The 25,240-nt window shown below is 48.8% G+C and overlaps 1 protein-coding gene across 7 annotated transcripts; it reads right to left on the bottom strand.

The window, feature by feature from the left end:
* EREG (epiregulin) lies at positions 1–25,149 on the bottom strand. Of its 7 annotated transcripts, none has more exons than XR_007905732.1 (6): positions 6,339–7,576; positions 2,308–2,391; positions 2,038–2,161; positions 1,328–1,474; positions 511–656; positions 1–412 (listed from the first exon to the last, which is right to left on the bottom strand). XR_007905732.1 is itself a non-coding variant. In XM_051794537.1 (6 exons), exons 2-6 carry the CDS (start codon positions 9,165–9,167, stop codon positions 352–354), a joined length of 423 nt encoding a protein of 140 aa, XP_051650497.1. In that variant the 5' UTR covers positions 9,168–9,219; positions 23,281–25,149; the 3' UTR covers positions 1–351. The 7 variants fall into 7 exon arrangements, 6 of the variants coding, with proteins under 6 accessions (XP_051650497.1, XP_051650498.1, XP_051650496.1 ...); XM_051794537.1 differs by lacking the exons at positions 511–656; positions 6,339–7,576 and adding exons at positions 9,161–9,219; positions 23,281–25,149; XM_051794538.1 differs by lacking the exons at positions 511–656; positions 6,339–7,576 and adding exons at positions 9,161–9,219; positions 16,954–17,336.
* Positions 25,150–25,240: the final 91 nt, after the last annotated feature.

The following is a 25,240-nucleotide window of genomic DNA, read 5'->3' as shown; positions in this document are numbered from 1 at the left end:
TTTTGACTTTGTCTAAACTTTTATTTCAAGGAATACAATTGCTTTGAGTATATTCACAAGAATAAATATAAAATTCTTCTCTCCAGAGCAAGAAGACGAGTTTTTATAAAAATATATCTCTATCCCACAGAACCACTTAGGTGGGGTTTCCTTTAGGAAATATTATTTAATAAAAAAATAAAACACTGCAAATAAAATGCTTGACCTATACAGATTGAATCACCAAACAATTGAAATTTTTTTAAGGTTATAAATATAGTAAATATTATTAATAAAAATAATATTTAAATAGATGGGAAGCCACTGAGTCCATCCAGATGAACAGAACACTGCAGGAAGTCACCATTTCTCCTATAGGGCACCAACTTCCTTGTATTCACCGGCATTTGTTTGTCTCCTCTTGTTTCGGTACCTGGAGCAGAGGAGAGAAATGTGAGTTTTGGAAAGACGGTTGTTCCAAATGGCTTTTTGGGGAGTGAAGGGAAGGAAGGAAAAAAAAAGCTGTATGACCTTCTAAAGTTTGTTTTAAATCTCTCCTCCTTTAAATCTCTAGCTCCTGGGCTCTGTCTGTGCTCATTTCCAGGTCTGAGATCACTCCCGTGCAGTCTCCTTTCTCAGCTCTTCACTGAAAATTCCACATCTGCCTTAAAGTCTTCCTGTGGGTAAGTAGGTCTGTCTTTGAGAAATCCTGCTGGTTACCATCTAGCTATCAGATCTGGGAAGCTGAGCTCTCCCTCCGGAGTTGTTCCACCTCCTCAGCTCTCTGGCAGCTGCTTACTGTAATTTTTAGCCTGGAGAATGATTCCTGCTGCTTGTGGGTCTGTTTATGGAGAAGACTACTGTCCCCCATGGTAAAGCTGACAAGGCAATGCTCATGAGATCACAGGCACCACAATAACATGGCAGATAACGAATCAGCAAGTAGTAATCCAGCTGTTCTCCATTTCCTGATGACTGGGGAAATGGCACTACCAATAAAAGAACCAGAACTTTCCTATTCCCTCTCTGCTCACTCCTTGACCTCAACACACCCTCTAAGCCAGACATGTTTATATAGCCCTTATATAGACAAGCTACATAGTCCTGTGCTGGGGTGAAAAGGCACCTGGGAGTGCTGCAGCCTGGCCTGCAATTTGGGTTATGCCACGCTGTCAGCACACTTCCTTTCCTGAGCACTTCTGGTGCAGGCCAGCAGGTCTGTACATCAAACCGAATCCGTGCACTTGAGGCAGTGCGGTGTGCCAGGCTGTCCACGGGTACTCCGAGGGTGCCTGGCAACACCTGCAGCCAGCTCACCTTCCTGAGCCACCTAGGACACCTGTCTTACCTCCTATAGATGTAGTAGCTTGCAAGGGAGATGGCGGCGACGAAGAGCAGAACCACGATAACCGTCAGTGCCACGTACTCCTTGCTGAGGGGCTGCCGGACCAGCTCCGAGTGCACACACCGCACTCCAGAGAACCCCACGTCACACCTGGGAATGAGAGACACGGAACTAGAGACACGCCTGAGGGGCTCCACTGCGGCACGGACTATGTGCTGAAATGCTGGCCTGCTGTTTCCTCAGGGATAAGGCATTTGAACTGATGTATGGTCCTAGAAAGGGTTGCAAATTCTTCAGGTAAACAAGGATTACCCTTAAAAATGCCTTTAGGCATAAAAAGGTCTTTATTTTGTAGGGTGGATCAAAGGGGAGACCCTTGGTGCTGTGCCTGAGATCTGGATCTCACACTACTATAAATACAGATGGACAGGGAAGCACATCGGAACAAGTGTCCCGAGTTGGGTTGGTGATTAATTTCTGGTGTCTGAGACTCTCATGCACAGAGATTTCACTGGAGGCAGCACATGTGCTTAACACTTGCCTAAATGCAGCTGAGGTGCAGTATAGATGTACTGCTCCTCTTAAAGTTCTTGTGAGCCTTTAATACTTGGCTGGTTGAGTATTCCAGCTAAGTGCCAGCAGCAGTGAGATCCAAGTTCACCTCAAAGCCCACCCCAGGGATACGTGCAGGACACACGGGGCCCTGTCCACACCTGCAGTAGTGCTCATCCAAGTCCACGATGTACACGCACTGCCCATGGAAGCAGTAGTCCTTCATTTCAGGCTTGCATCTCGTTATCCCCACTTGGGCCACACGTGGGCTGTTCTCTGTCTGGACTGCAAAGAGACTTCATTAGCACCTCAGGAGGTGGGCAATGTTGCTTAGCAGAAAGGTGATTTCCAAGGGCACCTCAGTGAGGCTGCCAGCCCAGGGAAGATGGGAAGCAAAGATCTGTTGTTAGGAAGAGCTGTGCAGTACTTACTGAGCGCTGTGGTGCAGTTCTCCATTTCACCAGGCCCACATAATGGGATCACTGTTGTGCCCAGGGCTGCCTGCAATAGGTAACCTGTGAGAGAATAAAAACAATAGTCAAAACTAGATGCATTTCGAGTTAAGCATTTAAACTGCTGCATTTATTAATATAAGAAGGACAGAAACTTTTTATCCTAGTAGGAAAAAAACAGTGTTGTAAGCTGACAAAATACAGGTCTGAGTGAGGCATATAAGGCAGCCCAAAGACAAATCTCTGAAATACAAACTTTTGATGCAGAACAGAGATCAGATAGAAACCTGGTGTCTGTGACCACCTCTCACCCACACGCTGAGTGAACCTGGGCAGGAACAGGCTTGGAGAGATTACACAGGAGGGCAGGAATTGGGCCATTTGATGATTATGTTAGGTTTCTGACTGGCCTGGCACAGCACCTGTGCAAGGGACACAGCCAGAGTTCCACAATTAGGCACGACAATCCAGCATTCATCATAGCAGTTCTTTGGCTGATAAAAATCAAGATATCCTTGAGTCACAGCAGTCCACAGGAAGAGAATTTCTGAGGAGTCTGCAAGTCAGTGCAGCTGGTGACTCAGCACACCCCACCACTGGCTTCAGAGATCACAAACTGCTTGAAGCAGGCTTAACTCAAAATCTGCTCTTTCCCATGAAAGAGCTCCCTCAGCTCTGTCCTTGCTGTAGGCAGCTGAAGGGCTGGACAGTTCCTGCACTAAGACCCACCCTTTTTGGGCCCTGGGCCACTGTTACTTATCTCAGCAGAACCCCAGAAGAAACAAGCACAGCTTTCAGGAATTCCATTTTAAATGGACATTTTCAAACAGGATTTGAAGGCCAGCACAAGTACTCACAAGCATCATGGCCTGCCCATGAGGAACAGTGAATGTCTGCCCCAGCTGGTCATGAAATCCACTTGGTTAACATCCCTGCTGTGGTCACAAATTAACCTGCTCATGAACTGCTTAGTCATCAGCCCCATTCCACGGAAGTCTGTAATTTGTGTCTTTGGGCTGTTTGCCTCTATTAACTTGTCAGGTCATGCATGTCTAATGGAGGGAGTGTGCCTCCATAATTTCTTGATCACTCTAATTCAACTCCAGTTATTAGAAAGTTTCATTACATCTCAGGGTTAAATCTAGTAGTGGTGATTTATGGATTTCCGGCAGCTCATCTATTTCTGGGTGATCAGTAGGCTTCCTTTATCCTTCATTCCAGCTACATACGAGGACAGCGGGAATATCTAAGAGGGACAGGGGTTTTTCCCGTGCTTGAGTTTTTAAAACCACCATTCCTTGCAAAACTAAGAAGCCAGGTTTTCATCAAGTTTTAGATGGGGCTCTCCCCCCCAGGGCCATAGCCATGGTATCAGATCCATGATGCTGGCAGCTGCACAAGCTGGAGACTCCTGCGCCTGCCAGTGTGACTCAGCAGGACCTGCCTTTCACTCCAATAGGGTAGGACGTGCAAGTTTACTTTCAGGGTGGGATTTTCTTTTAAAGCAGCGCTGTGCTCAGTGCAGATTTCCTCAGAGGCAGCAGTTTAACGTTTCTGTAAGGCCAGTTTGAGTTGCCACAACAGAAAGTTCAAGAGTTTGAAAGAAGAGGTCATTGGCTGACAGATGCTGGCAGCTCAGTTACTGCCAGAATGGCAGACTGAGCTCCAGCACAGACCTGGGGTCCCCAAAGATGCTGGGAAAAGAAGATTTATCGAGTCAGTCCTTCTTCCCAGGAACTAGGGGGACATTTCAGGAGTGCTTGACAGACTAAGCTGCTCCTTTGGCAGGGAGGAGCTGTGGCACAGGACAGCTCTGTCTCGTGACAAGGATACATGTCACAGAAAGAGGTAACAATAGTAAAGAGCAGGAGTCAAGGCAAAACATGCCAGAGGTATCCAAGACACCCGCTTGTTAAGCAGATTGATGAAGCCAGCTGAGGATCTCTTCTAGCCTCCACATTTCTGTGTCAGTTTGCATACTCCCTGGACCTGAGCATCACCTGAGCAGCTGATTTTTCATCTGAAGTTCCCAGTTTGAGAGTTACCAGAACCCAGCTTTTGCATTTGAGAAGCTCCAGCCCAGGTCCATGGAAGAGACAAGTCAGCTCTCCCCCTTGGCTCCAGACGGAAGCCTCACTTTCCAGCTAGAGGAAAGGCCACAACTCAGACACCTGTGAAGGACAAATTAAAAATAACCTCCTCCTCCAACACTGTCCAAAGGTTTGCCCGATCCCAGCCATACACGGTGAATGACATCCTCCTCCACCTGAAAGCAGGCACACAGGGCTGGAAAGGCTGGAGCACAACTGTAGATACTTGCTGACACCCAGCAGTATTTGCTGCTTTTGGGCAAAGTTCTTCCTGCTTTGCACTGCTCTGTTTTGCCCTTTCCCCCATGCACATATTTCTCCTCTGACATCACTGGGAGGATAAGGGATCTGCACACAGCAATGGCAAAGGAGAGCCTTTCCCGGGATATTTATCAAGTGATGTATATCAAACACAGCACCTGGGAGAGGTTATATTTCTATTCCTTTGCTGTTCATTAAGCAAATACAGGGCACAAGATAACAGTAATGAGGTGGTGGATTTTCACGTGTGCCTTGCAGGAACGTGAGTGCTACACGGACTGCTACATCACTGGCATCCAGCATCCCAGGTATTCCCACAAGGCTAACACTGACAGCACTTACTGGGACAGGAACAATGATGCTGCCTGCTTGTCCTTCCACAAGGGAAAAAGAAAATGAGGGACAGAGACCCACTGCCTTTGCTTCCTGCAGCCTCCATCAGAGATGCCCTGCAAGGGCCAGCTGTGAGTTTATCCACTGAAAGCCAGCTGTAGTTTCCAGTGGCAGGATGACTGCTAAAAATGAAGGATGCACATGGGAGATACACTAACTACTCTGCAAGATTTATACCCGTTTTTGAGGGGATCTGTCAAGTTTCTGAGAGGTCAATCACCACTTCAGCTGGCTTTGCCTGTCACCAGGGTTGCCAGTCTTGTACTAGTTCACCTGAAGAAGAGCCCATGATGCTACTTCACATTTGGCATCTCTGTGGTCTCTGCCGCAGCGGTAGCACCTACACTCTTCAATGGGTTGCACTTCCAAAGCAATTCCAAGCACAGAGGTGTCCAGGTGACACACACCTGAAGGATCTCAGCCCATTTTAACTGCAGAGTGTATCCCCATCACCGAATTTTGGACATCCAGAGTATGTCTGACTGTCTAAGGCCTTCTTTGTGTAGACTAAGCAGGAAAAATGGACGTTAGCCAGTGTGTCCCATTGGCTTTGTGAGCATCCCTACTACCACTGTCTAACTGCAGAACTGCAGACTCACAGCCATGGATGCCAGGGCCTGGCCACAGCAGCTCTAAGGCAGCCCTGGAAACACCAGTCTGTCATGGGAAGACTATTGCTCCAAAATTGTTACAGGCCCACACGATCATCTTCAACTGTGCCAGGACTTGCCCTTAAGCAGAGATAATGCAGATAATTATGCATTATGTGCACCCAGTCATCCCGGTACTGCTTCCACCCCTGTGGAGACCTACACACCAGTCATCTTACTCACATACTGCCCCTGTGCCTCAGCCACTCTGCTTTCACCACCCGCATGGGGGCTGAGATCCCTACACCAAAGAAGCAGAAATCCATTATTGCTTCCAGCCAAGCACATCAGCCCCTAACACTTTCTCCATCTCCAGACTCAGCAACCTTTATGTTCAGCCCACTTGCTGATGGCCAGGCACACGTGACACAGGAAAACGTAAGGTGGGTCTGGAGATCTGAGGTCTGAGCGAGCATTACAGGGACCACAAGGAGACCAGTGCCAAGGTTCTGGCAGCAGCTCCCAGAAAAGGCAGAGCCTGGGCTTGGCTCCATCACCACCACGTGAGCATGCGGGTGGCACGGCACCGTGGCTGCTCAGGAGTGAGCGACAGCTCTCTGCCACCACTGCCTTTCTGCTGCACAGTCACCAAGCCCACGAGAGCCAGGATACAAACCTGACGTGGCTGTCACTTCAGTTACAGGCTTCAGCCACTCAGCAGGGAACCTCTTCCAGCCTGTCATAACACCAGCAACAGACAGCCTTCCCAGGAGCACCATGTTCTGCTTACACTCCTGCCCTGGGAGGGGAAGGTACTACTTGTTATGATGCCACCTAGCTATGACTAATCTATCCTTTACTATTAGATACTGTGCCTGCCCCGGAAACAAATAAATCCGTATACAGATCCATGAGGACACACCAGTTCCTTCCAGTGACAGTTTTGTGCAAAGGATGGCTGAGTCACAGACTATAAGATGTTTAGCCTGCTGTCCTGGCAAGTGAGATGCTGTGCAACTGATCCATCAGCTGTTATGGAAACAGCTGGCCAAGACCCAAACTCATGCTGCAGTGGGCTTAGCAGGTGAGGGAAACATTTGTCTCAAAAGAGAAGTCTTGGAACTGAGTCCCTCCACTGACTATGACCTCGGCCCCAACACCACGGATGTGAGAATATGCTCTGTCCGTAGAGCAAGGTGTGAGTGTGCCAGGCCTCAGTCCTGCCTCAGACCTTCACTGCCCACACGGCTCAACTGCCCGACAGGGTCAGCTCCCAGCAGTCACTGCCTGTCACTGCCAGCGCCCTGTGGAGGTGTGTGACAAGGATCAGCTCTTGCATCACAGCACACCCAGGCCCCAGGACTCTCGGTGCTCTAAGGATACACGTGTTCACTTTGGACTTTCAGGTAGCTTATGTCATACAATAGAATTACACGCTCCCGGTGAGGAGGTGGAGAAGTGTCAAGCAGAGGGAGGCCACGACTTGTTTTGTTACCATAAGGAAGTCTCTGCTCCTGTGGGGACTCACCCGCTGAGCTCACTCAGAGCATGGCCTGGGTGAAGGCAGCAGGACCAGGCTATAAACAGGACAGGACAAGGTCAAAGAGAACCGACAGCACTAGGAGAAGAGCTGGGGAGAAAGGGAAAGAACATTCTCCTTCACTCAGTCCCAGAGCACATCCAGGCATCGCCCAAGCAACAAAACATCCCATAACAACACACCACGGAGTGTGTGATCTGCTCCTCAACTCACACAACCTCCCCCGTACACCTGTCACTACCTGTGACTTCACCTCGGAGAGAAACACATCAGCTTCACCTAAAGGCAGCCTGAACTTAACGCTTTGACACAGATTTCCCAGTAGCTTGAGAACACCCGTCCCAGAGCGCAGCCCCCGATGCCCGATGCCCTCCCAGCCCTGCCCGCGGGAACGGGGACCTCTCCGCTTACCGAGGAAGAGCAGCAGGCTGCGGGCCCGCAGGCAGCCGGCGTCCATCGCCCTCGGTCCCCGGGGAGCAGAGGAGGCGGCAGGAAGGCAGGCGGCGGAGCCAGGAGCGGTGTGGAGCCGGCGGCCGGCCGCATCTTTATGTGCCGGCGGAGAGGCGGGGCCCCGCGGCGGCGACACCCGGCCCGCCCGGCCAGGGGCAGCGACCTGCCCGGCCTCCTGTCGCTTCCTGCCCCGCCGCCCCCGACGGGACGGGACGAGACGGGACGGGATGGGACTGGCCGCTCCCGCTCCTGTGCCCGCGGGCGATGCCCCGACGGCAGGCAGGGGGAGCGCCGTGACCCGGCTGCCCCGGTGCTTCGGTGGGGAGGGAGGGGCAGCCCGGGCCCCTCCAGTCGTCGGCTGCTCCCCGGGGACATTCGATATCCCTCGTTCTAGTGAGCATCTCTGCAAATAGTGCTTGGGGCTGTAAAACCACCTGTCCCCTCTGAGCAATCTGGCCAAGGCACTGATGCCCGGGACTTCCCAGGGTTGTGGATTCCCACCGCTGATGGCACAGCCTTGGCACCGCTGCCTTTGCCTGCCCTCAGTGCATCCATGCAAAATGTAATGGCACGAGGCTCGGGAGCCAACTGCTGCCCAGATGGGCTCTGCTGGTGCTCAAAGAACCACTGGGCCATTGCACTGCCATGAACATTACTTGTGCCTAAACCAAGGATTGGGAAATGCCTCAGGGTGGGCAGTGGGAAACTTGCTGCCATCCCTAATCTCCCATCTCCTGCACTTCTGAGATGACCCTCAGCACATCCGTGGGGCTGCCAAGGAGCTCCGGGGCCAGGGGCAGAAATGGTCTATTAAGTTACAGCACAGGCCCCAGGAATGCCAGCACCTCACCTGGCACCTGGGCTGCCTGCAATGGTCACGAGCTCAGGGGGGGTTTATGCCACGTTTCCCCTCCGGCCTTTGGCCTTGTCACAGCCCAGTAGCATGAGCAGTTCCTGGAAGCAACACATCTTCCAGTTCCCTAAACAGCAGCCAACCAGTTACAGCTACTTCTGGGAAAAATGCAAGTAATCCACTGAAGCCCACGCACTCTCATCGCTACATTAGGCAAGGCCTCGTTCGGTGCTTACAGCCCACCATGGATGGTGAGGGATCCCCCACCATCAGATCCCTTCTGCATGCATTTGCCTGAAATACAAAGTGTGTTTTGGCTTAACAAACTGCTCAGCAATGTTGGTCACATCTTTTCCTCTTACAGGAAAAATCCTCCTCCCCTGCCTTACCGCCTTCCATCGTCAATAAAGGCATGTTGATAACCAATTTAACCTATCTCAGAGTGAAAGGAGTCTGAGCCCTGGCACTGAGGTGCACTGGAACAACTGATGACTCAGGCACCTATAGTTTCTCCATGTTATAAGCAGCTATTGATACAAGAGAGTTAACTGTAGAAGATACTGCAGAATATGATATACCATAACTCCATGTTTAGATAGCAGTTCTAAGTAATAAAAGCATTAATTAAGGGGGCTGGAATAGATGAAGTACTTACAAATCATACTCCTTGTAATTTTGGGAGCATTTTCTTAGGTTTACAGAGGCATGCAGATGCTGAAATGAAAAAAGGCAGCACGTTACAACATAATTGCGTGTCAGCACAACTTATTAATGACCTAAATAGTAGGAGAGGTGGCAGGATAAAAGTAATAAAGCTCAGTGTGAAAGTAGCTTTTAGATTTCCCTCCACAGTAAGTGGCACATGATATAGCTGGAATCTTTTTCTCATTCCCCTTCCCCCCCCCCCCAGTGCTGGAGTCATGTCATGTAGATGGTATCTTTTTTTCACGCCACGTGACTGTTTTTGTTGCTTCTTTAATTTGGACTGATGCCCCTTATTAAGGATTTTATTGTCTGCTCTCTCAGGAGTCATAATGTGTAAAGGAAGGAATTGCAGTTATTAGCCAAGTGTTTCTGTGTGTGGGCTTACAGATGCCTTAAAAAGCAGCATCACCGTAGAAATTCCACTTTATAATTAATTTTACCCTTAAATTCCTGCATGATTTATCCTCTGAAAGGCAACATTTAATTATAGTCTTGTACCGGTACCCAGATACCAAGTAACGCTGACACAATTGGAGCAATTCATTGGAATTTCCTCTTTCGGATTGGAACACATGGAAAACAAGTATCATGCACACATCTTTGTTTCATCTGTCTGTCATGTGCTTCAGTTCACGGTGCGTGATTTCGCACCCAGCATCCCCGCGTGCGGCTTTCACCATCCCCTCCTCCACGTGGAGGCTGATTCTTGGGATAAGGTTGGCACACACCTCAAGAGCCAGTTTTTTTTCCAAGAGGCTGTTCACACTGCGTGGTGCCTTCCTGCATCAATGGGGTCATTGTGAGGCAGGTTCCTTGCATCCCACAGTCTGGGTACGGAGTGACATGTCTGTACAACGCTGAGAGGCAGCACTGGTTGGGCAACAGAGCATCAGCTGCTGGCCTTGATTTCAGCCACGGTGAACCGGCACACCCAGGGCAAGGCACTGATGGATTTGTGCCCCTTGGCACCAGAGCATTGAGTAGCCCCCTGAATGCTTTGACATTTCAGGATTTTCTTCTTTAAAAAGTGTAACAAGAATATGAGGAAATACCTTAAGAACCTGCGTGAAAGACTGACTTGCTTTTATGACCTTGCAATGGCTGAATAATCGCCTTTAAAGTAAACCTCTCTTCCCAAAGCACAGAGGCTCAGCTCAAGTCCACACTGTGCTTTAGCCCCTCTCAGTGTCACAAGCATTCCTCTCCCCTTTTGGGACGGAGCAGCAGAGTCACAGCAGTGACTATTGCAAGGGTAGGGACTGAGTTTTGTCTGTCAGTTTATCTATCACTGATGACACACAGCACTTTCTACAACAACACACCCTTCTCACCTTACAGAGGAAGAAAACCAGGTTAAATGTAGATTTTTCTCTGGCCTCTATTTTCCTCATGGTGACTTGCTGTAGAAGAATACACGTGTTCACAGCAATGAACTGCCATTTTATCTGCATGCTTTTACATAACTAAAACCATACATGACAAGTGACTACATCACTTATTTCACCTACTTACTGTAGGACTTGCACCCAGTTTTACGAATTGCTACTGTGAGGATGGATCTGCATTGGTTTTGTCTGTTGAGAACAAGACCTATTTGCAAAATCAACATTTTTTTTTTTTAGAAAGCATTTTCGAAGCTGAAAGAAGATCATTCCTAGTCCTGCTCTGATCCACTCAAGACTGTTACACACAGGCACAAAGTAACCAAAAGCAGTATTTTCATAAATTCATGGGAAAATCAGCCAACATTTTTCAAACAGCAAGACAGATTTTTACATACAGCAAGCTTTCGCTGCACAGCATACTCTCAGAAAGTTGGATGTTAATTGGAGTGCAGCTCACTCTTGAAAGCATTTTTATTTGAACTACGCAAGGAATATTAAGTCTCTGGAGGGATTTACAAGATGTGTAGATGTGGTATTAGTGTCACAGTTCAGTGGTGGGCTTGGCAGTGCTGGAGGAATGGCTGGACCCAACGATCTTAGCAGGCCTTTCCAAATAAGTTATTCTATGAAATTATTAAATAGTCAAAAGCTTGGGGCTCGTGGGAACACAAATGCCCTAAGAAGGGAATGTACTTAACAGCGATACGTAGATGTGGCTGTCTGGAGAAACGGAGTAAAGAAAAACCTTGAGCCAAATTATTCCATTTAAAGGTCAGTCTCAAATTTGCCATGAATCTGAGGGATGAATTTAGGTCAAATGTTCTTAAACAACCAGTCTCTCCTATAAACTATGAGAGTTCAAAACACTGCACCCAAGGCTGAAAGTGGCCGATGTCTCTTCCTGTAAATGCAGCATGAGGTCAAAGCTACAGGACAACACAGATGTTTTGCTATGAAAACAAAAAAGCAATTCCCCAAATTCATTGATTTCTTAGCCAACTTCTTGGGTCAGTACTAACTAACCAACAACTTAAAAAAGAAGGAGAAAAAGCCCAAACAGCTAATTGTCCTCCATCTCAGAAGACGGCAGTGAAAAGTGGACAAGTCTGCCAGTTCATGTTGGATTCCTCCCTAGAGGATAGTTTTTAAAGCTTCATTCTTCTGGCTTGTATGACTTTTCCATTACTCTCCCCTGGGCAATTCCTGAGTGGCTCAACACATCTCATGGGCAGCAAGAGCTTCACAATGCTCAGCTGGTGTTTTCCCTTTCCTAATTACAGCCTGGTGCTCCATGCTAAGTGATTTCTTAGCCTCCAAGGGGTTGTAGCCTTTTTCATTTTTGAAGTCTTTCCATGGCTTCTGCCTTTACTTGCTGCTAAACCAACCTGTGCAGGCATTTTATCTGTACCCTTATAAAGGATGTTAGCAAGCCCAATTCCCCCATATCACTGCCCATATATCCAGTAATTGTTTCTCCTTACTCCAGATGAATTGTTTAGAATATGCGAGGACCATGGTGGAAGAAATGGGGTTTCTCCCACAGCAAGTAGCAGTTGAAAGCAAGCTGGGAGAAGAACACCAGCTCCTTGCCCATCAGTCCTGTGCGCTGTTCTGTCCATCGACACCTCTTTTGAGTTCATAAAGTCATCCCTTCCACAGCATTTCTCATTCTCCAGGAAGGCAAGAATTAACCACTGAGAGACAGAACACATGCAAACACAAAGATTGCCCTCTCTGGCAGCTCACCGCGTGCACACCTGGGTGCAGCATTCAGATCCCTGCTCAGTGGCCAAGAGAACTGAAACTGTTACGTGACAGTGTGTTCCTGGTGGATGACCATATGGCCCACCCGCTCAACAGCTCTGCCCATCCACCTCAGGACAGTGAAATGACAGCAAACCCACCACTGTGGGGACTGGTGTGACTCACCAGCTGCTGTGGAGCTTTCTCCATAGCAGTCCATCCTGGCTGTGGGCTCTCCACTGCTACCTTCCATCCCTCCCCTGTACCTCCCATCGGGATAGCTGGCGCTAGCATGGGGAGGACAAGAAGGCAGCACTGTGCTGGGAAGCACAGACCTGCTAAGCACAGGGCCAGCCTCTAAGGCCTGCACTAAAGCCTAAGCAATATATGCTGCACTCAAGCCATCAGCAGAGCCCCTGCCTTTTCCCTGCTCCATCTGGGAACCCTGGTCACTGCAGGCCTCGGCTACATTGGCTCCAATCCCCTTGGCAAGCATGTTTTGGCCCTTGATACATATTTTGCTCATCTATATCAAGTACGTAGGAGCAAAGGAAGAGCTGCCTGATGGGCACTTCCCAGCTGTGCTTGGCCTGCTGAATGAGGAGCAGCCCTGAGCTGTGACTCACCCTGTGCTCCAGGCCCTGCTCCACCACCAGCACTTCAGCCGTCCACAGCCTCCACGTTTTGGCTACAAGAGCGTCACCTGCATGCCAGCCACGCGCACAGGGAGCTGGGGCACCCCGGACAGGAGCTGTGTGTCATTAGGGATGACGGAGTAAACAGCAATTCACCTGAAACCAGCTTTGCCAGCACATGCTCCAGAAACCAAATCTAGGAAAGCGCCATGGGTCCCCGGTGTATTTGTTTGGCCTGGTAACCAGTGCTAGGCAAGGGAGCAGATGCGCTTGGTGGAATTCCCCCATCCACCAGCATCACGGGACACTCCCATTACTGTCCTGATAATTACTGTTAATCATTACTATTACTGAAGTGACCAAAAAAAAAAATGCTGTGAGGATCAGGCCTTTATTGTGCTGGCTGTTGGCATGCAGAGATGATGAGACAACCTGCCCCAGGGAGCCTATAAACACAGGTGCCCAATTCATCATTGCACTCAGATTTTAAACTAGGACACTGTGGTCCCGAACAAAGCTCTCCTACAATTCCAGCAAAAATAATCCCCAGCACTTCTTGCAGCTTGCATCAGCTGGGAGCCAGGCTGGATCTCATGCTCTCTGTCTGCCAAGATGCAGACAGAAGGGAGAGAAGCTGACCAGGAATACTTTGGGGTTGCAACACTCAACACCATGTTTCCATTCGGTGTTTTCCCTGACTGGGCCCAACCTGCTATAAAACTCCATATTCTTTGATCTCCAGTGAATTCAGTACCACCAACTCTTGAGAGCCAATCATGAGTCACATGGTATGTGGAAACCTCTGGGGTTTGGTTTGGGAACGATCAAGACTATGTGACATCATCTTCTAGTCACCTTCTCCTCCCATCAATGGTCTGAACATCACCTCAGGTATCCAAGTCTCCCTAGATACTGTTCCTAGGTCACACACCAAAGAAATGCATTAGCCAACTTAGCCACACACTGGGTACCAACTGGGAACCACTTGGAAGGACCTTAGGCCTCTGTGGGGCTGAGAAGGGCAGGGAGAGCTCCTGCACAAGTGGAAACCATGTGCCTCCAACACAGGTTTTTCCTCCTCTGTATGCAGGTCAGGCTGCTGGCAGCCACCAGGAAAGGAGACAGACTCCAGTTCTCTGGTCAGAGCTGGTTGTTCCCCAACCCATCTCAGGAGTGCAGCCTGGATTCCTCATGCACTGAAAAGCAAAATAAAAGATGTTCAGCCCCTACCCATTTATCTGCTCTCTCAGCAAGGAGTTGTGGGTTTGTCCAAGGGCCAAGAGGAGGAGAAGGCCTAGGCCTAACCTCTAGGGAACTTGTCCACCTACCCACTGGTGGGAACAGAGTGTGCTGGTTGCCTGCAGTGTGCATGGGAGATGGGACATCTGCAACTGGATGTCCTGGGGGGGAGGTGGCAGCAGCCAGTCGGCTGACTGTGACACTTCCACGGATAACTCCTCTGTGTGGAATCTTCACATCCACCCCCTTGTCCTCGTTCCTGCCACTTGATGTTATTTAAGAGAGGCAGGAAATTTCCTTATGACACACGGAGCGCATGTGTGCAAATCAAGTGGGACAAGACAAAGTCAGGGCTGGGTTTAATTAGATCAGCATTACTATTAAATTAAGAACAGCACTAAGCTATGGCTGGCAGTTCTTGATCAATCCCCCTGCTGCAGGGTCTTTGTCCTTCATACAGGAAATAAAGGGCTATGGATAAGGGACAGTCAGCCAAAGGTTAAAACACAGGTTTGGTCTCCAAACCTAGTTGAATTCCTGAAAAGCAACAGTTCCTATATAGGACTTTGAACAGATATCCCTGAGAACTCCTTTCTTGTGAGGCTGCACATCAGATGCTCAGGATGAGATGCTTTTGCACCCTGACTTGCAGGGTGCCTACAGCCGAGGTCACCCCTGCAAGCACCACGCACTCACGCTCCAGCTCCACACCCAGACTAACCTACCCTGCGGAAACCCAGCCTGACATCAGCCAGAAGCCCGTTAAGCCAGTGCAGAAGATGGTCTGTCTCAGGTGAAATGTGCCAGAACCGAGAGCCTGTGCAGAGCATAGTCCTGTTCTTCTGTCTCCATCCAGCCTCCTCAACCCTTCCCCCTATTCCTTTCCTGTAACATTCCCCTTTGTGAACCAGGTGAGAGATTTCCAGGAAGAGCTACTGTACACAAAGCTAATTACTCATCTTCCCAAAGCAGACACTTTAAAGGGCGCACAGGTTAACCAGGCTGAGAGAGGGGTCCCTCAGCAAGCTTTTCCCTCCTGTCTCACAGAGCCCCTTACGTAAGACACTGCACACTGCTGCGCGTTTAATGACAGCGGGGCAGCTCCGATTGCCGTGCCACCCGTCATGGGAGCTGCCCACTGCACCGCAGGGGCTGCAGCTGGCTTTGACGCACATCGACATAACATCGGAGCCTTTGGGCAACGGCCTTCGATTGTTTACACTGCTCCCATAAACAGGATATCAAGGATCTGTAAATATCCTGCCGGAAGTCCCTCAGCTGCACTGGTCCCGCTTGATACATGCCCGCCTGCTGCAAGTCTCTCTCTGCTACGGCTTCCCTGGGAACGTTGCACAAGTCTTACTGACCACACAAGTGCCCTCAGTGGTTCTACTTCATGGCTTCTACAAAGTGTTGAAGCAGTTGGTGCATCTTGGGAGCATTTGCCGGGGAACTGTAAATCAAGGAAATGATACACTGTTGTTGGCGTCATTTCCCAAGGGCTTATGCTGTGTAGTTCTCACTCGGGGAGAGAGGGCAAGGGTGTTGCACTGCTATGAGTGTTTGTTGCTACATCTTACCTGGAGGTAGGGGGTTTTTTCTCCTTCATATAAACAACCCATTCCAGCTGAATGAAGACAGTGACACACATAGAAAAATCTAAATTTTCTCGTGAATTTCTTCTTCAGTGTTGCAGAATAGGGTGTTTTCATGGTCAATAATTAGATACCTATCCATAATCCAGCAAGTTTTCTGCAGTAAATCTAAAGATACCTTTCAAGAAGAAGTCATAACACTAACCTCTCACTCTTTGGCAGTCCATCTCAGGACACAGCCTCTCAGCAAAGGTAGAGAAAAGCTCAAAGTTCCTGCTGAGCTAAATACTGTATTAAAAGCAAGGCACATCTACCCTGTTTAGCTCACATTTGACAGACTAGGTAGCCAGCTCTGGGGGATGGAGGAGCTGCCTGCATGCAGAGGGAAGCTCCAGCTTGGAAGCCAACAGCAGAAAAACACTAAGAACCCTTGGTGTAGAAGCAAAAGTTGTGTTGCTGCTAATTCACATGTGAATAACCCACTACCGGGAGCACACTGATGCCAAGTAGTCTGACAAGATGTCCTTAGCTCCAAAATAAGTGCCTTGAAGAACTGTAACTCCAGGCTATAACTGCTGCATCAGCTCAGATGCCAACAAAGCATTCAGCCGCTTCCCCCAGACCTTGGTGAAAGGACAAAACTCATATGCCATGTCACAAGCAAGCGAAAACTAGAACAAGTCTCATTTCAGTCTGATTCCCAACATAACCTCAGAGGGTCTGCTGTCCCCAAAACCTTCATAGACAGGACCCCATTTTCTTCTGCTTTTCTCCTATGGGGGGCACAGACTGCTCTGGTGTCACCCCTACTGCCACTATGCCTGTGTTCCACCCCTCTAACCCACCATTAGCACTGAACACTGAACATGAGGCAGGTGTTCGCTCTGAAGGAAATCATCAGGAACTTGGTGTTTAATTTAAAACCAGGGGGAAAAGGCAGCAGTGTGAAGTCCTGGCACTACTTGTTCTAAAGCAAATCCCTGCATATTGCACTCTGAACTCAGCTGGGCTCCAGATTGCTTTGCAGATAAAGCAGGAGGAAGCTGTAACTTACACCCACTACAACTGTACCTACAGCTAAGGAACGAGATAACTAAATGCCCTTGGGGAGATATGACAGGCATTTAAAGCATAAAAATTGCTTACCTTTCCCTTACCAGGTAGGCAGATAAACACAAATGTCTCTGTTCAAAAGTGCCTGAAAGTCTGATGCAAGCCCTCAAAAGCAAAGCAAATTAAGGCTTAGAGTCAACCATGGTGCAAGGATGTGCATCCCCAGTGAGAGAACATTTCCCTTCATCTCCAAAATAAGCAGTTGCAGGGAAGTGCATCAGTTGGCAGAGATCACGGGCCCAGGGAGCGTGGGAGAGCAGAAGGCTGGTGCTCCTGTGCTGGCCACGGAGCGTGCGTGTTTCACACGGGCATTCCCAGCTCCCCAGGTGCTGTGCCGTGTTCACACTCTCAGTCACGTGGCTGCTGGGACAGACCCAGCTTACCGCATGCTAAGGGAGGGTGGGAGCAATTTGCTTTACTGCTCCTGCCAAAAGCCTCTATTACTACATGTTATGAAAGCTCCGCAGAGGCAAAACATACTTAAAACCACTCTATTAAAATTAGTAACACCCGAAACTCCCCCCAGTTGTTTATGGACGGCAGGGCTGAAGGAGGCAGGCGGCAAAAGCAGAGGCAGAAAAGCCTCCACTTACTCTGCAGTGTGACAGGCCAGGGGAGTCTCCAGATAATTTCAGCTGGATAACTTCAGCTGGCTGCTGTCTGCTCCCCCCACAGTGCACACTGGGAGCGTGTTTGGTTTTCCATCGACAGATGCAAAGTATTACTTAAGGACTAAGTATTGCTTTTACCATCCTCCAGCCCCTCTGGACTACCTTCTAAGTCTGTGACACTTTTATTCCCATGGCATCCCTGTGGTTATTTGGATACTTGTCTGGTGGCAGCATGAAGGCACACACAGGGTCTGCAACCTACCAAACACACGTGCAGGGCCTCGTGCCAGTGTCCCTGTGCTCCACTCCTGTCTGGTACTCAGGCTGCTTTACAAAAAAAGACAGGAGCCGTGTTTGAGCTGAAGCCTCTGAACTAACGGGCCTTGTGAAGCAGATCAAGCTGCTTTTGTGCCATTTCGCTCCTCATGACACATGAAATGTTTGCTTGGACTTCTTTGGCACTGACCTGCATTAAATCATATGGAATTGTATTTTGTGTTATTTCTAATAATTATCATTTTTGTATTCTGCACAGGACCATAAACCTGGGGGGAATTTACATGTGGAAAGGCGTGGACTAAAGATTTGGCACAGAGCATGTGGACTGTGCAGCCCTTGATCTGCACCTTTCACATACAGACCTGCCCCTGTGCCAGGGCAGAGCCTCCAGCTCCAAACCCTCCATGGGGCTCAGGAGGGACATGGCTGTGGGCACAGGGGAGCCAATTCTCCCTCACTTTGCTGAGTTTGGGTTTGTGTTTCCCTGAGTTCTTTGAAGGATACTGAAATGCTTTCTGCAGGACTTCCTGCACATATACTGACCTGCATAAACCCGAGATCCAGGTCAACAAAGATAATTTTTATGAGAAATAAAGACAAACTTGCTGTTCAGCATTACCAAACCACCTGATATCTAAGGGAGAGCCTCAGCTTTGCATCAGCACAAGGTACGGCATTCACATTAAAGTCAGAGATTTTCTCTCACACACACAGAGGGCACCTCTGTCAATATTTGACCAGGTATTTCCATGGCACCTGGGCACAGAAAATATCATTTGGCAGAACAGGAATTCTGCATGGGCCAGCACACTGCTGAAGTGCTGATGGAAGGATGTGCAAGTAAAGGGGCAATGCACAGCCTTAAAGGTATTCCAGTGTTTGGAAGACAAAGAGAAATTGGCTCCCATTAGTGTCATGTTTTCTTTCAATAGACACAGGCAGAACTATCTGTATTGAGGGAGAGAAGCAGTCTCGCTTCAATTCACTGAAATTATGGACAGTGCACAGCCCCCAGCAGCCCTGTGGCAGGCATGAACAACTGATGGATCACTGAGGGAAAATCCTGTGAAAATACTCAATCTAATTCCCCCCAATGTCACGAGTTACTCCACAAGCTACTGCTCAAAATCCACATTAATTCTGCTACAATTTTATCTGCATGAACAGGAGAGGCAGGAGCTCCAACAGAACAGACATGGCCAGATTCTCCTGTGTCCCAGGAATCCCAAGCCCCTTGCAGTCTGTTCCAAAGGCTGATGAAGCTGATAGAAAATTCAACAGGCTCTACTCAAACTGTGCATATATGTATGTGTATATATACACATATATATTGAGCCAAGTGCCCTTGAGTTTCCTCCTACATTCAGGGTTTTTTAACCCTCAAGTAGCATTCAAAGCACACTTAACATCTCTGAGTTGCTGTTACTGAGTGTCATGTTGGTTTGTGTCTCTCACCTTGCTCTTCTTATGTATCATGGTACTTCTTATTAAAGAAACCACCACAAACAAAAGAGAATATTAAGAATCCCACTGCATTTAAAAGCCATGAATGCCTAAATACTCAAAGATTCAAGGTGGTGCAAGTAGGCCAAGTCTGCACCCGCTGAAGTCAACAACTGTTTTACTACAGCCTGCAGCAGGGCTAGGAGTTTGGCCAGAGCTAACTGGGAAAATCACAGATCCTTGTTTTACGAATAATTCTCTGGAAAAGCCTTCAGTGGAGGTATTGCACCATGACATGTCACAAACCCTTAATAGTTTAAAAAGCAATCAAATTAACCCTTAGTTGGAATCAAACACCCCTTTTAAGTCCTTCCAGGCTGCAGTTTGCACATGGCACCTGAATTACACGAGGGCACCTGGCAAGTTTACAGTGGCACTGAACGCAGGGGAATCCCCCTCTGCCTAAAGGAACCAAGGACTTCACACCAGTGCAAACATGGTCAGGTGACAGAGAGGAAAGCAAGGACAGCAGGCTCCATCTTTCCTCCAAGCCCTACAAGACCTTTTACAGTTTCTCCAGAGAGGGAGCAGCTCAGCCCTTGGCAGAGCTCAGCACCAGGGCCAAAATGCCCCTCTGCAGCATCCACACAGAGCCCACCGAGGTGCTTCCTTCTGCATCCGGGCACTTGCTCCTGAAGGAGAGACACCTGCCCCCGCTGGACCAGAAGGGTTAGGGAGGAATGCGAGGGGACACCCAGCTGGGTCAGACACCCCAAACTCCTCAGTGCTGTTTCTGTGCAGGCCTCAGAACGTGTGTGTGTTGGTGTAAGGTCGTGCCCTTCGCCTGCGTCACTGCCCATTCTTCTTGGGAACAATCAGGAACAAACTCCTAGTGTTTCTTGGCTCCTGCACACATTTTTCACGCATAGGGGAGCACCTAGCCCATAGAGAACATTTTTTTCCTGCTGTAATCTTGATGGAAAATGCAGTTAGTGATGGAGGAAGGAATTCTAGAGACAGATGAGAAATGCCTGAGGGAGAACTTTCAAATGTATTTTGCACGTGAGACACCGTGAACACGCCACCAAAGTCAAGAGAAGTATCAACAAGGCAAGGGGAAAGGGCAAGAGAATTTCCTGTCTCTCAGCTCCTCAGGAGTCCTGCCTGCAATTCAGTGTGCTGGTTCACTCTGGCAAACCCAGACAGCCCGAAAGGGCACCTCAGGAGGCATCCATCCTGAGATATAAGGCAGATTAAGCTGCCAATGTCCACCAAATGTCATGCCAGAGCTACAAAGATTTGTACCCAACAACCCAACACTTGAGATGCTGAGAGTCTCCAAACCCACAGACACAGACAAGGCCACTTGGGGGCCCTCCTTGAGTTTTTCCTCCTCAACAGCATCCCTCCAAGAAATGCACATGAACGTGGATGTCACAGCCTTGAAATGAAGGGAACAGACACAGAACTCTCAGCCAAATTGTGTGTGTTCTGGGAAGGCCCGTAACTCGGGGTCCCCTCGTGTCACTGACTCACCCTGCCCTGCTACCTCCACCCGGAGGTGGCTGCTGCGCTGTGGGGCCCGCAGAGCAGGGATGCACCCAAGGGAAGCTCCTTATCCTCCCCGTGACATAAAGCTGCCCCAGCTCCCCGAGAGGCCCAGCTGTTGCCCCACAGCCTTTAAATTCGGCGTTGGCATCTCTTAAGACACTTCCTGGAACAGCGCTCACGGCCAAATCCGCTGCCGCGCTCCGTCAAACGGCCGGCAGGAGTCAATAGCACGGCGTTCATCATGGGATTTGCCACAACAATGGCACACAAACAGACCCAGCCTGACGCACCGAAATGATGTCAAACAAGTCAGCTTTGCCTCGGTTAGTCAGATGCTCTTGCAAAGCTCGGCCCTGTCCTCTCCACAGCCCTGGCTGTGCTCTCAGTCAGAGGGGGCTATGGAGAGGCATCTCTGCACCACGGCACTGAACACGGAGGACAGAGGAAGGGTTCCCGCATCCCCTGTGCCCCCAACCAAAAAAACCTGAACAACGATTAAAAAAAGCAAAGAGCGTTACAGATTTCAAGGAGTGACAAAGCTCCAACACTCCCATCCCTGGATCTCAGTGTGGCCCCTCAGCTTGGGAAGTTGAAGGTAACAGCACATCAATTTGTACTCAGTAACACCCTGACTCTCATCAGCAGAGTCAATGCTGCATTTTGGTCAGTCCTGGCCAGGAAACACAGCTTTAGATTTGAGTATCGGGAATTTGAAGTACAGCAAACAGCATTTTTGCTTATTAAAGGACAAAATATTGTTAAAAAGAAATGCCACGAGAGAATTTCTACAAGGAAACTTGCTTGCCAATATCACCAGATAAATTCAACATGAGGTTATCATTAAAAATTAGCTTTTAAATTACTCCGTTTCAGGCATGGACAATGTCAAAACCTGGCCTTTGGATACCTCTGACCTTTTTACGAGTTAGAAAACTGAGCTCAGAGCTAAGCTCCATTTTACAAGTGGCCCTAATTCCACAATAGGGGAAAAACCCAGCAAACTATCAAGTGGAAAATGCCCTCCAAAGTGCTATGTAAGGCATGCCTCGATTCCCAAGTTCAGCTCATCCCAAACTGCTCCAGAGAATAAGCATTTAAAACAGTTTTAATCCTAATTTGTGAAATTGTGTGTCGCAGACAAATTTTATGTTTATATTTATAAAAATTAAATGAGAAGTTTAATTTGAATTGAACAAGCTCTCATTCAGAGGTGGGCTTGCCCACACAGGCCTTGGCCTTACACAGCAAGCCAAACTCTGCTCTCAGCCAAAACCAGCCTGTGCCTCAACTCCTAATCCCGAAGCCACACGACAGTGAGCTCTTCCCAGCTGTGCAGCCAAGAGGCCAAGGGGTCAGGAGTCCCGGCGCTCCCAGCAGCAGCCCCGTGCCCATTTCCTTCTCATGCACACCCCAGCGGTGTTGGCTGTGCTCACCTCCATCTGCTGCTCACAGAACTTGCTCTCGCTCCCAGTCAATTCAGCGAGAGTAGGAGCAGCCCCACGTCGAGTCCCAGCACAAGATTTTATTGCTGTCATGATAATTAATGACTACTCACACTGAGCTTTTAATGAGTACCTGCACTTTTTTGTTTGTTTGTTTGTTAACTGGGTCGTAAAGGAGGAGTCCCGGCTGGTTTCCTGAATTTGCAGTGCAATAGGGACCTCTACAGGCGTTTCCCTGCTCAGAGCAAGGCTCAGGACAGATATGAGCGGCTACAAGTCACTGCGGATGCCACCGTGCTGTCATGAAACTTGCACTTTACCAAGACTGACCCGTCTTTCCCCTCTCAGCACTGCTGCTGTGTTACTGACCTACTAGAGCACCACTGGAGTTCTTAAAAGAACTCACGGAAGAGTTATTGAAGAGGTTGGAAAAGTTTGATGCCTCTCCTTCAGGTGACTTTAATCCCTCCCTGTCTTAGTTCTCCACAGCACATCATTCCTGAAGCACTGCTTTGCTTCCTGGGGATGCTCTAAAGACAAATCCATTATGGACTGAGAACTTCAGGGGTCACAGGAGCTTTCTGAACTTAGTTATATCAATTATTTTGCCAAATTAGCCTTCTCCTTGTGGGATGCTTTGAAAGCTACAGTGTATTTCATGGACCAGAAATTAAACAAAACATCTAATGAGCATAAAGAATTACAAAGCTCTAAAACTTTGCTGAGAGCCATATGATTTTTGGGGGGATTGATTTTGTTCTGTTTGATTTTTGGTTTGGGGGTTTTTTTTGCATGAAGTTGAGAGTCACTAGCAAGTAACCAGTTTTACAGGTAGTCCTTAGTACACAAAGCAGGACTTACACTCAGACCACATGACAGGCAGCCTTGTGCTGGCTGCAGCAGTGTAAACTGGATTTGTACTTTTACTATAAGTGGGATGGACCAGAAACCCTGCTGTGTCACTATCAAAACATACTTGGGGTTACTAAGAACAAGGCAAAATCTTCTCCAAGGGAAAACTGTTTCCTACCTACCTGCTTGCCACTAGAGCTCAAAAACCTTCTCCAGGAGCCTCTGGCACTGTCTGCAGTGGCTGGCTGGCTCTTGGCCCAGGTGCTCCTGTGCCAGTGCAGCTCCGAGTGCGATCACGGCACCGCTGTTCACCACAGTGTGCCCTGGCAGGAAGGACTGTTTGGAAAGCACAGCCCTTTTTTCCCCAGGCTTGCACCTCCCTGTTTGAAACAGTCCTTGCTGGGATCAGTAACTGCAGGCCACCCACACGCCAGAGCAGGAAGTGGGTGTTGAATTGAGGGAGGTGTTCAAGTCACAGCCCAGCACACCTGCACAGCGGCTGCAGATGCCAGTGAAGCAGGTTGAGGGCTGGGTGGCTTAAGGGCAACTCGGCTTGAGATGTGCTGCAGGAAAAGCCAGTATGGTTCCACCAGCCAGGATCATGCACAGGGCAAGCGTTCTGTCCTTTGGAAAGGCTGGTCCTGGTCTTTGATGTCTCTGGCTCGGCCCTGTGGAGCTGGTGCCCCTCACAGCTGAGGCAGGCCAGCCTAAAAGCCACACAAACACAGGGACTCCTCTTGAAATGACAGTTTTTGGCACGTGCAGCTAGAATGGGAAGGAGAAGTTTACAACTCTGTTAATTATGCCATTACAGAAGGGCTCTGAGCCTGATAAATGAGCCAGGAAAGATGATCCTGATCCTCTGACAGGCCAGTTCTGCAGGAAATTCAGCACCGTAAGCAGCAACACACCATACCAGGCTGGCAGCATCTGTCACTGATCAAGGCAGGGCTCAGCAGGGCTGACTCCACGCAGCGATCTGAGGCAGGGCAGGCTTCCTCAGCCAGGGCACTGTACCAAACTGCACAGTGAGTCAGGCAGGCAGGGATGCCTCAAACACAGCCTGGGCCTGCTCCGAGCCTGTGCTTCAGCGTGAAGGGCACACAGCACCCAGGTGGGGAGGAACCCAGTTCTGGAAGCCTTGACACCATTTGGACAAAGAATGCTAAAATACAGCAAAGACCTCCACTTGCTTGCTTCCTTCCTTCTGCTCATCTTTGTCTTTCCATTTTATTCTCATTCTACCCTGACACAAAGTCTCATTTTGTGTGGCACACACTCATCTGGTGTTTCATTCTCCAGCTTTTCTTCCACTAACAAAAAAATCTCAGCAAACTCACACTGGTAGCCCCTCCAAAGCTGCCTTGGGCCAGAAAGCCAACTGGAAAAACATATTTCACTATGTAGTCTCCTGGTAAATTGTGGCCTTGAAGTAAACCTTCCTGTTCAGTTACGTTTAACTAAACATGAAAAAAAATTTAGTGTGTGTTTTCTATAGGTACAGAATGTCTCACTGCAATGAGTAAATACTTTTGAAGAACAACTCCCATATCCTGTAAGGTACCTGCTTGGCCACTGGTACATTAAGGGTATAAAAAACATCAGTAAGAGGACATACAAACAGCTAAAACCAAACCAAATCCATCTCTCCAACAGCTTTCTTTAGGCAAGGCAATGTCCTGCTGCTCAAACTCCTGCCCTTAGAACTTCTTTAACAACTGCACGTACCCCCTGAGGAAGGTGTGTGCCTGCTCCAAGACAGAGCCTCTTCGATGGAGGAGGGTTGGTCCCCGGGGGGTGAATCCAACACTGGCAGCGTGCACACAGGAAGAGACAACTCACTCTTGAGAGGGAGATGCACTCCTGACAAAAAGCCTGAGGTTTTTCATCCTTTGGATACTTAGCTCTAAAATTTTCTCTGAGATCGATAATAAAGATCTCTCACCTGTGTTTTCCTGACAGCATGCATGTTTTCAATAGGTATTTCCATGTGAGAGGGGTGAAGGGTGGTTTTTGTCTGTGCCTCAGTGTGGATACACAGACTGTAATTCACATATCGTTGCCCTCTCACTACACACGTGTGACACAGAAAACGGCGGGGCCACTACTGAAAGCTGAGTTGAAAATTGTGAAGAGCACAAG

The sequence above is a fragment of the Manacus candei genome, unplaced genomic scaffold, assembly GCF_025592945.1.
Source record: "Manacus candei isolate 608988 ecotype Guabito, Panama unplaced genomic scaffold, ASM2559294v1 h1tg000039l, whole genome shotgun sequence".
Classification (NCBI taxonomy): Eukaryota; Metazoa; Chordata; class Aves; order Passeriformes; family Pipridae; genus Manacus; species Manacus candei.
Note: the sequence above shows the minus strand (reverse complement) of the source record. Positions and strands in the feature narration are given on the sequence as shown.